Source organism: Rutilus rutilus (assembly GCF_951802725.1).
Source record: "Rutilus rutilus genome assembly, chromosome: 2".
In the NCBI taxonomy this organism is placed as follows: domain Eukaryota; kingdom Metazoa; phylum Chordata; class Actinopteri; order Cypriniformes; family Leuciscidae; genus Rutilus; species Rutilus rutilus.
Genome location: NC_140210.1, coordinates 5,768,106 through 5,780,249, shown reverse-complemented (window position 1 = coordinate 5,780,249; position 12,144 = coordinate 5,768,106). Strand labels below are relative to the sequence as shown.

At 37.1% G+C, this 12,144-nt stretch overlaps 1 protein-coding gene across 3 annotated transcripts in view; it reads left to right on the top strand.

Annotated features, from left to right (window-relative positions):
• The window catches only part of nrp2a (neuropilin 2a), a 69,777-nt gene that overhangs the window by 45,569 nt on the left and 12,064 nt on the right, over positions 1 to 12,144 (top strand). For all 3 annotated transcript variants that reach the window (XM_084393689.1, XM_084393688.1, XM_084393690.1), the window contains exons 11-14: positions 4,610 to 4,693; positions 5,141 to 5,302; positions 9,304 to 9,563; positions 10,404 to 10,497. In XM_084393689.1, coding sequence (XP_084249815.1) covers positions 4,610 to 4,693; positions 5,141 to 5,302; positions 9,304 to 9,563; positions 10,404 to 10,497 — 600 coding nt within the window. The remainder of the gene's footprint in view (positions 1 to 4,609; positions 4,694 to 5,140; positions 5,303 to 9,303; positions 9,564 to 10,403; positions 10,498 to 12,144) is intronic.

Here is a 12,144-nt window from a genome sequence, read left to right as displayed (position 1 = left end):
TGTATAGGCTATACCTGCCCACACTGTTGCTTATTATGTACTTGAGAATAAACAACATCTCCCAGAAGTAATTACTACAGTGTTCTTAGTGGTTGCTTTATTCTTTATAAAATAGATTTTGAACTTATTTCTTGGGTTTAAATAATTAATAAAACATTTTGTCATCATACGTGTCTGAGAATACTCAGTTCCTCAGGTTTTATGTGCTGTGATCATCATGAAACAATCAAACACACATATTTATATATATATATATACACTCACCTAAAGGATTATTAGGAACACCATACTAATACTGTGTTTGACCCCCTTTCGCCTTCAGAACTGCCTTAATTCTACGTGGCATTGATTCAACAAGGTGCTGAAAGCATTCTTTAGAAATGTTGGCCCATATTGATAGGATAGCATCTTGCAGTTGATGGAGATTTGTGGGATGCACATCCAGGGCACGAAGCTCCCGTTCCACCACATCCCAAAGATGCTCTATTGGGTTGAGATCTGGTGACTGTGGGGGCCATTTTAGTACAGTGAACTCATTGTCATGTTCAAGAAACCAATTTGAAATGATTCGAGCTTTGTGACATGGTGCATTATCCTGCTGGAAGTAGCCATCAGAGGATGGGTACATGGTGGTCATACAGGGATGGACATGGTCAGAAACAATGCTCAGGTAGGCCGTGGCATTTAAACAATGCCCAATTGGCACTAAGGGGCCTAAAGTGTGCCAAGAAAACATTCCCCACACCATTACACCACCACCACCAGCCTGCACAGTGGTAACAAGGCATGATGGATCCATGTTCTCATTCTGTTTACGCCAAATTCTGACTCTACCATCTGAATGTCTCAACAGAAATCGAGACTCATCAGACCAGGCAACATTTTTCCAGTCTTCAACTGTCCAATTTTGGTGAGCTCGTGCAAATTGTAGCCTCTTTTTCCTATTTGTAGTGGAGATGAGTGGTACCCGGAGGGGTCTTCTGCTGTTGTAGCCCATCCGCCTCAAGGTTGTGCGTGTTGTGGCTTCACAAATGCTTTGCTGCATACCTCGGTTGTAACGAGTGGTTATTTCAGTCAAAGTTGCTCTTCTATCAGCTTGAATCAGTCGGCCCATTCTCCTCTGACCTCTAGCATCAACAAGGTATTTTCGCCCACAGGACTGCCGCATACTGGATGTTTTTCCCTTTTCACACCATTCTTTGTAAACCCTAGAAATGGTTGTGCGTGAAAATCCCAGTAACTGAGCAGATTGTGAAATACTCAGACCGGCCCGTCTGGCACCAACAACCATGCCATGCTCAAAATTGCTTAAATCACCTTTCTTTCCCATTCTGACATTCAGTTTGGAGTTCAGGAGATTGTCTTGACCAGGACCACACCCCTAAATGCATTGAAGCAACTGCCATGTGATTGGTTGATTAGATAATTGCATTAATGAGAAATTGAACAGGTGTACCTAATAATCCTTTAGGTGAGTGTATATATATATATATATATATATATATATCCTGTTATATATAACACACTGTATGAGTCTCTCTCAGGTGAATTATGGGGCCCTAAAGGCAGCTGTTTTATTTTCCCAGCATGCACTATTGCTCTTTACAGCCCTGCCAAACTCTGGTTATCAGGCTGAAATATGCAGAAAAGCTTTATGCATAATTGAGGGTGTTGTATTTATTTATTTATATATCTATTTTTCATTATTGATTTATAATTTTTTTGCTGAATCAGGTTCTTTGGAGAACGATTTGACAGCTTTCCTTAAGGATGGGTGAGAATTTGATGAAAGCAGAAATGACAGGACAAGAGTAGAGAGAGAGAGAGAAGAGAATGATGGGATATGAGCCGAGAAAGGGGGAGCAGAACGGAATGGATGGAAGACAGATTACAGCTATCAATAATATGCTTTCATTTCTTTGCCTTACTTCCAACACACTCAGACACAGACACACACACACACACACACACACACACACACACACACACACACACACACACACACACACACACTGAAGGCAATGATCTTCCCGCTAGTCTTAATCACATTAAGGCAACTGCAGCCTGCGGTGAGGTGTACAGTTACACGTACGGTTTAAAGAGATAGATAACATATTCAGCCATTTTGAAACAGCAATAACCTTGACCCTAAGAAAAGTCCATGAAAATATGGCCCGACGTATAGTGTTAGTACGAAGACATTTTCTATATTGATTGAGTTTGACAAGTGTTTTAACCATATTTTTATTTACATATTGCCTTGTGTTGTGCTCTAGGGTTAAAGGGAATGTCTGTCAACTTTCAGTGTTTAGTATAAGCAGAAAGAAAATGAATGAATGAATGAATGAATGAATGAATGAATTCATTAATTCAAGGGGTCATTATCACAAAATTTGGCATGTTTTGTTAAAAAAAAAAGGCTACTAAATTTAGAGTAGTTTACACATTTAACTAATGTGGCATTAAAGGACAAAAAATGTAATTCTGCTACATGAAAATACTTCATATCCAGTGTTGTTATTGTCAACTAAAATGCAAACTATTGAAATTTGTTTTCGGTAATTGAAATAAATTGAATATAAAAAAAAAAAAAAAAAAAGGTTTTCACCTAATATTTATATTTTATTATATATTTTTTTATTATTTATAAGTTAAAAAGCTTCAACTTAAAAAAAAACTTAAAGTAATAAAAAATAATTTAAGCTAAATAGAAATATACAAAATGACAAAACAAACTTAAAATGAAAATATAAAGATAAAAACAAATTTTTACATTTTTATGAATACCATAATATTATAATAACAAATACTAAAATAACACTGCTATGCACATCTTACTCGGTATGCAAAATCATAAAATATTTGTATTGACGTGCTTCTGTATTATTTTTTTATTAGTCCATCCCAGGGCATTCTTAGATTGCTCTGAGAGCTGCATACAAAGCTGTTGAAGATTTTAGAAAGATGCATAATTATGCTTCCTATCGTTCAGAACAGCCTTGTAGTGTGACGGTAGAAGTACAGCTCTTTGTGTGATGACGTTCCATGTATTTGTCTTGCATGTTGTGCTGACACAACTGTCACATCTCTGAAAGGTCAAGATCATTACACCGTGACACACAGCGACCTTTAAACCCTGACAGAACACCTTCGCGGCGCGGAGAGTGTTTGCACATCGTGCGTACGCGTGCGAGAGCACAGTCCCGCGCAGGTGAAGCCATTTATCCATCACCCCGTACTAATTGAATCAGAAGACAAAGAAAAACAAATGGATGCAGACTGCAGGTGTGGAGGCATATGAAAGAATGATGGAGGGAAAGAGGATGGCATAGAGAGGGAGGCAGTTAGCGATAGGGCAGAGGAAGTGGTATTAGCTGGCTAATTGCTTCAGAAAAGGCCATGGCATTACAGTGACAAATATCACCAGCTGTGGCTCACCTTTTATGAATTCAAAATATTAATGTATGCACCGATTCGTTTCCTCTGCAGATACTACTGTGTGAGTGACCGCTCAGTTCATATACTAGAGGGACTTCTGCTCTTATTTAAGTCTAAAGCCTTTTCGTTTAATGCAGTTTATTTGTTTCCAAGGCAGGTTTCAAGACTGCTAAATAATTTCTACCCCGTTAAAAAGCTTATTTTACTGCAAGAAAGAATAATCACAGCTGACATATCATGAACACACACGTGTGTGTGTGTGTGTTTGTGCATGTGTGTGTGTGTACTTGTACAACTATCTTTGAGTTTTAGACCATTGGAGTGAGGACAAAGAGAGTAAAGCAAGGACATTTTGGCCGGTCCTCACTTTCTGAGACCCCTTTAAAGGCCTGTTTGAGGGTCAACACTTGGTTTTAGGGATAAGATTATAATTAGGTTAAGGGTCGGTTTAGGGTCAGGGTTCGGGTTAGGCTCTTAGTGGTGATGGGTAAGGTTAGGGTAAGCGGCTAGAGATTGCATTGTGTCAATGAATGTCCTCATAAAGATAGATGTACAAGAATGTGTGAGTGTGTGCGAGTGTGTGTGTGTGTGTGTGTGTGTGTGTGTGTGTGTGTGTGTGTGTGTGTGTGTGTGTGTGTGTGTGTGTGTGTGTGTGTGTTAATGGTGAAAGTTATTTTAGTGCCTGTATATTTTACAGTTCATAGCACTTTTTTGAACAGCTAAAAATTGCTGATACTTATTATTATTATTATTATTATTTTTAGCATAATGGATTGGAGGTCCTATATATTAGTATGTATACATGTGTTGTTTTCATTCAACACCCCATGGTTTGTCTGGTTTTTCTCCCTACAGCAACGCTATCCATCAGTCTGATGTCATCATTTAAGACAGATGTAAAGACCTGCAGGCGATACAAGGACCAAATTATAGTTTTTTTTGCGCAGCATTGCATACTGTGCACATAGTTTATGTTCCCCTCTGCGCTGGCATAAATTCCGAGTTTAGAGCTTTGTGATTTAATTTATGAATATCTGACTCATGGCTGGCTGCATAATTAAAATGAAAGGGAAACTCATTTGAAATGGAAAGAAAAAGAGATTTGTTTGAATGGAAATGCATTCTGTTCTGGGTTAGGATAAGATTGTTAATTATGTGTTTCCATCCACAGAAACCTCCACACCAGCTGTAGAGACATCCAAACCAACTCAGCCTTCCTCTGTAGAAACCACCACAACACAGAAACCCAATCCAGGTTAGTAGTTTTTTTACTCTCAATACATGACTCAAGCACGAATACATTTCATAAACACCATAAACCTCCAGAAATCATCCACGTTTTGGTTGTTGTTGCATATTATGTGAAATGGGAGCAGGGACCAGTAAGGCACAGAAACTGTATTTTCCAAGATAAATTTTGCTTTAGTAAAGTTTGTGTGATCGCTGTGTACATGGTGCAATATAGAATATATCACAACACTTACACCACTTTTTTATTCAATAAATATCCCTCTCCCTTTGACATAAGTAACACTATCATGATTTTCAGTGGATTGTTTGGCAGAATTGTTGTCATTTCTTTATTTTTGAACAGCTGAAGTCAAAGGTCAGAGCTCAGTTTTGCTTAAAGTGCCTTTAGCCGTCCACTGTTTTGCCAGGGTTGATGAATATTAATGCGAATGTATTGATGTATTCTTTTCAGTTACCAGTGCTGCCCTGCCATCTCACAAAGGACTGTGTGATTTTGAGCAAGGATTGTGTGGTTGGACCCTTGACCCGGATTCTGACCTCAGCTGGGCGCTACACAGCTCCAGCAAAAGCACCGCCTTGGGTCAAAGTCAAGATCTCTCCATGGGCTCAAACAGTGAGTATTACACACGCATACACACACAGTGAGTAATACACACACATTTGCATTCATAGAGAGGTTGTCATGCCTGTAGGCTCTTGTCTGTTTTTATGCTTGGAAACGCATTACATTTACACAACAAACATTTTTTTTTACATTATATTATATTATTTTATTTTACATTACATTCAGTTACATTATATTATAATATGGGACAGTTAACAGTTTAGCGTCATTATACAAAAATGTATTATATTGAAATAAATTATAATTGATCATTTTTGTTTCTTTATTATATTTTAAGATATTATTTTTATAATATTTATACTGATATATATATATATATATATATATATATGAAATATTATAAATATATGATCATTTTATAATATAAAATAATATTAATTTACATTTACAAAAACTTAGTTAATTATAGTTCAGCATCATTAAAAAATATTATACATATATATATATATATATATATATATATATATAGTATTTCTTTTATAAAGATATTTCTTATTTTTAAACTTTATAATAATTAGTTTTGATTTTAATAATTTTTTTTACTGTTTTGAAATTTTCTTCACGAATCTTAACTAGTTTTACAAGCTTTACTGCCATGCTCAACCAGCTTTTCTGTAAAAGTTTTGGCAATGGACATCTTGGCACTAAACCAGTACTAACCAGCATAAACCAGCCTGGATCCTCATAGAAATTGATGCCAGTGTAAACTCACTCAGCAAACTATTTTGCCCCTTTTTCTGTGTAATATGACTTCATTCTGATTCCAAATCAGTTTCCTATTAACGTTTTTACGCCTCAACCCAAAGACAAGCACTTGAACTGTTCCCAGAACAGCCTTTTCCCTGTCTATCCCCAGTATGTGCTCTCGTAAACTCCTGTGACCTCATTCCCTCTGTACACGGCGGTCTGCTTTCCACATGTCAGACACTGGCATGGGATCTAGAAGAGGAAAACAGGATAAATGCTCGGCATGCTTTCTCTCTTCCTTTCTCCCTCCCGAACACTGTCACACTCCCTTTATTTCTATCCCATGACACATCGCAATTAGAAGCGTACACCAGGAACAAAGAATGACAGTGAAGACAGAAATAATCTTGGAATGCTGAAACAATCACTTTTTGATTGAGAGCAGATTACTACGTTTGTCAAAAAGAAAGCAAAAATGACCATATTTACTGTCTTAATACACCTTTATGGTCTTGTTGTGAACGATTGCGAAAGAAAGAAATGATGAAATGCAAAACTTTGCTTTTGACGTTGTCTCAGCCTCCCTTTTTTCAAATCTGGCTTCATTCCACATTTTTTATTTATTTTCTTCATCAGTATTTGGTTTCATTCTGGAATACATCAGCTAATGGAAGTAAAATGGGTTACCATTTCATGTTGCCTTTAGTAAAGCAATATGCCACCCGAGGGCATGCGTTACAGTGATTTCACCATGTTTGAGTCAGGTGTTGACATGGTAAAATCACTGTAATGCCTGGTCTCTCTCGAGTGACATATTGCTTTTATAAAAGGCAGCAACAGCAATATGACGGGGACACAAATGTTCACTAAATAAATGCATTAATTATTAACAGTAAACAATAAATAATTATTTCGCCTAACTATAGGCTGTCTAAGGTTGCCAAAGATTAATATAGAATTCATTTGATGTGAGGTCACTGGTTTGCATATGTTGGCTGTTTTACAACAGCTTCAAATGTGGCTCATTCTGTCAAGATTTTAGAGCTGAAACAATTAGTTTCATAAGTTTGCATTCATGTTATTGATTTGACATATTTTCAATTATACACCACCGTTCAAAAGTTTTCTATTTTAATACAGTATATTATTATTATTTTTTTTAATGTAATTCAGTCCTGTGATGGCAAAGCTGAATTTTCAGCCTTCAGTGTCACACTATCCAGAAATCATTCTAATATGCTGATTTGCTGCTCAAGAAACATTTTTTATTATTATCAATATTAAGAACAGTTGTGCTGCTTAATATTTTTGTAGACAAAAGAACATAATTTACTCTACTTTTGATCAATTTTTTGATTAATGCAATGCATCCTTGCCGAATATAAGTATTAATTTCTTTAAAAAAAAAAGAAATTACTTACTATCATTATAGCATATATAATATAATATAATATAATATAATATGTGTAGACATTGCTAAGCAATACTGTTTTAATCATTAATTTAATTTCCAAAACATTAAAGAAGGAAGAAGCATTGCAATTTCCCAGAACTCCTTTCTTGAAGTTCAATAACCCCTCATATCAGTCTCTTTCAGCTGTTGTGTGGCAAAGTGTTAAATCCGAGTATCTTTATTAGACTTCAGAGGCGCAGATTCTTGTGGAAAAACTGCATTTCCAACCATGCATTCCAGTCCTTCACCTGCCTTCCAGGCGGATTTTTGCATAGACTTCCATGTACTTAGAGCCTCTCTCAAGAGATCATTATTCGTTTCCCCTTATATATAGTACTTATGATCAAAAAGGGGATTTTTTTCCCCCCACATCAATAAAAGATGTTCACTATTCCCCCCTTCACATCTCCTCATATATGCATTCCCAGTGATATTAAGGGGATTGTTATCCTAAACCTATTTTAAATTCATTGCCTTGGAAATTTTTAAATGCTCTCTCTGAAAGACTTAACAAGCCGTGCCGACAGCTGCAAGGTGTTATAGCCGTTTTTTGACAGTTCTCAAAATGTTTAAGACTCCAATAGGTCACATGTCTCCTCCTCGTTCAATCGGATCACTCAGAGAGATGGGGGCCGCCACCACATGAGCTGTCTTTTGACCTTGAAACGTCTGGAAAGATTATTCACGAATATATAGAGAGATAAAAGAGTGTGCACCTGTCTCGCCGCTCTTTCTTCACCGTAGGGGTCATGCCTTGCTCCCACTTAACGCTCTTTCACTCTCGGCTTAGCAAACAGACACCTCCCGTCACCTAAAATGCCTACGGTAGAGCCCAGTGGGCTACCGTCGCTCACTAAAGACACTAATACTAATGACGAGGCGCTTGACTTTTCCCACAGCGACACACTTGACTTTTCCGTATAATCACACTGCGTGATGTTTAGGCGAATCATGTTGCTCGAAAACACAGTTTGGGTTCAGGAAGTGTTTGATAGGTTAGACCCAAAGTGACATAATCCAGACTGTTAAAATGTCATGTGTTTAAAGGACATCTTGCCCAGTAGGGAATAAACAAGATTACATGCCACTAACCAAAAGGTTCTGTCGCTTGTTAAAAACTAGTCAAATTAAACCCTTTAAGACAAGTAATTTCACTGGGCGGCCATCTTTGAAACGCCTCTCGGGCAGCTATTTCAGTCATGCATCCTCTTTGAATGGGGAAACATCGAATTCTCCAAAGCTGTTCACCAAGCTTACGATTAAATTTAATATTTGAAATCACCAATGAAATTTGACAGCAACTGTATCATAAATGCAGTTTCAATGATCAAATATTTTTCAGGCTGGAGTGCAATGGCAGTACCAAGCGCGTGTCTCAGAACATTGACTGTTTCTATAGATCTTTTTCACAGCAGCGCCATCTTTGATTTTTAATGAGAATGAAAGCGAGGCTGTGAGGGATAGATATACATCTCTTCAGTGGGTTATTTAATTGTTCTGCTGACGAAACACTGCAAAAATAGGCTATTTTTCCATGAAAATTCAGTGGACAAAAAACTCTAGCGGATGTAATTGAAAACACAGCCTCGCTTTCATACCTGTCCATGGCGCTGCTCTGAATAAGGTCTGTAGCAACCGGAGCATCTAACGACAGCTGCAGTGACGTGATGACTTTACTAATCGCCGATTGGCTCTTTTATTTAGGAGGCGGGACTAATTCCGACATATTGCGTATTGCACTTTCTCCCATTCATAGTAATACGAGTGCACAGTCTTCATGTATAAAAAGTCTTTGATGCTGACATGGACAGACTGTATGACACACTATATTATGTTTGTTCTTTCATAGGTTTGGGAAACTACCTTTACATTGAGGCCAGTCCTGAGACCCAGGGCCAGAAAGCCAGACTGTTCAGTCCCAGTGTGGATCCTGACACCGGACCTCTCTGTCTGATCTTCTCCTATCAGCTGGAGGATCAGGCAACACTCAGGGTCCTGCTGCAGAACAAACACCAAGAGGAAACCCTCCTCTGGGCCCTCCGTGGAGACCAGGAGCCCATCTGGAAAGAAGGACGGACCATCATACCTCGATCTCCAAATGAATTTCAGGTAAGCAGAATTAGACATGATAAAAAGTTGAATATCTTTTAAACTGTGATGTTCTGTCATTACAACTCTCAGAGAGATTGATAATTAATTTGGTCTTGGTGGAATAGATCTTTTACGCTGTTGCTGCTGCTGCATAATAAAATTAGGGCTGTCAAGTTAGCATGAATTTTTTTTAGATGAATGATGTTTAAAAGCAGTATTGTTAAATTTTGTCTTGTTTTCTCAAGACAGCCTTGTTTTCTTTATTGTAAACAAATTTATAACTTATGTTGATATACCAAAGAAAATCTGGTTTGGTCTTGAGAAAACAAAATAATTATTATAATGGTGGTGGTGTTCAAAATTTGAGATTAATTGAAGAATTTCAAACATTGTCTCTATTAACCCAAAAGTATTTTTGTTTTAAGCCTATTTAAAGATAAATTAATTAAATTGTGGAGTATTTATACATCATAGTAATATTTGTTGTACTACTTTGTACTTAACATAAACAAGCAATTTAAGAGTATATTTTTTTGTACTATAATACAAATCACATGGGATTATAATGGAAATTCAAACAATTAAAAAGGATAATGAAGATAATGTCACAATGCAAAAATTCACGGTCCCAAAACATAATTTCTTATTTTCTTTCTTTTGATTGTGGGGTAAAAGGTAATATTTGAGTGAAATTCACCCCAAAACGTGATTAATTGCTTGAATCTATTGCCCAAGTGATTACTTGTTTGAAGATTAGACGCCGTTTACTCGTAAACATTTGTTTGTTTAGTCTTGGTAGCCTGACAGATATCATGGTGACATTGTCTGTTTTCTATGTGCTCATATTTCATCACACAGGTGGTAATCGAAGGATTTTTTGAGGGTGCCAAAGGCCACATTTGGATTGATAATGTCCACATGAGTCTGAACACACCGCTGGAGGAGTGTACTCGTAAGTCTGCACCTTTCATTTTTTTCTCTTCCATCATTAGTTTTATCCTTTATACTTTTGTTGTAATTTATAGCGGTAACTTAAGCCAACGGCGTGCATTATCTCTACCAGATGTTTCTCCCTGCCACGCTCTTTCTGGTTCCCTGTGAAGTCACCTTTATCTCTTCATTACAGATGGCACATATTCCAGTTCCACCATTTTCACCATAATTCGTTTAGATTCTGAAGACACTCGCTCCATAAACCTCTCCTTTTAATGTGTTCAAACCTAGCCATCACAGCCACTATCTCAAAGAGCTTCTCAAAATAGAATTTATTAACATGAAAAGAGGACACACCAAAAAAACAGTGCGCTTCATTGTTTGCCATCAAAAGCAAAAAAAGTAGAATCAAATCTAGGCCACAAATGCCCCTGGGCTCCGATGCTAATCTTTGTTTCATTATTTCCTTCGCGCTTCTCCTTCCATGTTTGTAAACAGAGCTTTTCAACGGAATTAGTTGATAGCCAGAGCTTTTTGAGGACGGATCTTGCACAGAAGCTTTGTGGTTTATGGTCTTAAGGATATCAGAATGTGACCATGTGCTCGTCGCTACTCCGATTCCTGGTCCATAACTAGAAACTCTTGATTTAGTCATTTTTGGCTCGCAGCGTTGCCGCTTGGCTCGCTCTGAGGCTACGGGACTTGGTGGTTTATTTCGAATCCAAAAATTGGAAGCCTCCAGAGCTCGTGTTTCACCATGCGCCTGTTGTGATTCTTCCCAAGGCATGCTGGGAGAATTCTTATCGAGCCGTCCAGTTGGACTTGCAGATCCCGCCAAAAAGAGGTCCCCGAGCCGCTGGCCCTCACGATAGTTCCTCGTCTTTTTCTAATTGTTTTCATCTCAAGAATTCAAGCAATTCTCCTCTGTTTCTCCGTGTTCGCGCTTCAAAACAAAACCTTCACAACATGAAAACAACTTAAAACTTGAAAACACGCTCCTCTGCCAACAAATTGAGAATCAAAATGCCTTATCTGATCACTGTATGAGGATGGGACAGAGAATTTAGCATTTGGATTCAGCACCTGTGTGAATCTCAAAACCTGTCAAGAACATGTCTAGGTCATATTTCAGCCCAAAAATCAAGGACTGTGACTGATTTTTTTTTGCATTGTTACATTATTTTCATGACCGCTTGGAATATTTGTGCTTTTAAAGATTCATTAGCAACACAGCAGGACTACTTAAATATGATCTAGTGAAGGAAAAGGGTGATTAAGAGTGGTGTAAAACTTGCTAAAAAAAACGTTTGCTAGAATGGTTGATTTTTGTTTAATATTTAGGTTTTAATAAAAAAAAAATTTTTTATTATAGTAATTTATTATTATTAATTTAGCATAATGGGAATAATAATACATAGAGAATACGGCAATTGGGAATAATAAACAATAGATAATGATGGTAATAATAATATGATACAAAGTATTATTATTAATCGAGAATAATACAATTTTTGAAAACACAAAAGTAAACATCTGGACACATTAAAGTAATGAAATTAATACGCTGAATTATCATGAAAATAATGCCGCAATCCACAAAATCGTAATGGTACTGTATATTTCTTTTGATTTGAGGATGAAATATTTCCTGAAAAGTCTTTTGATG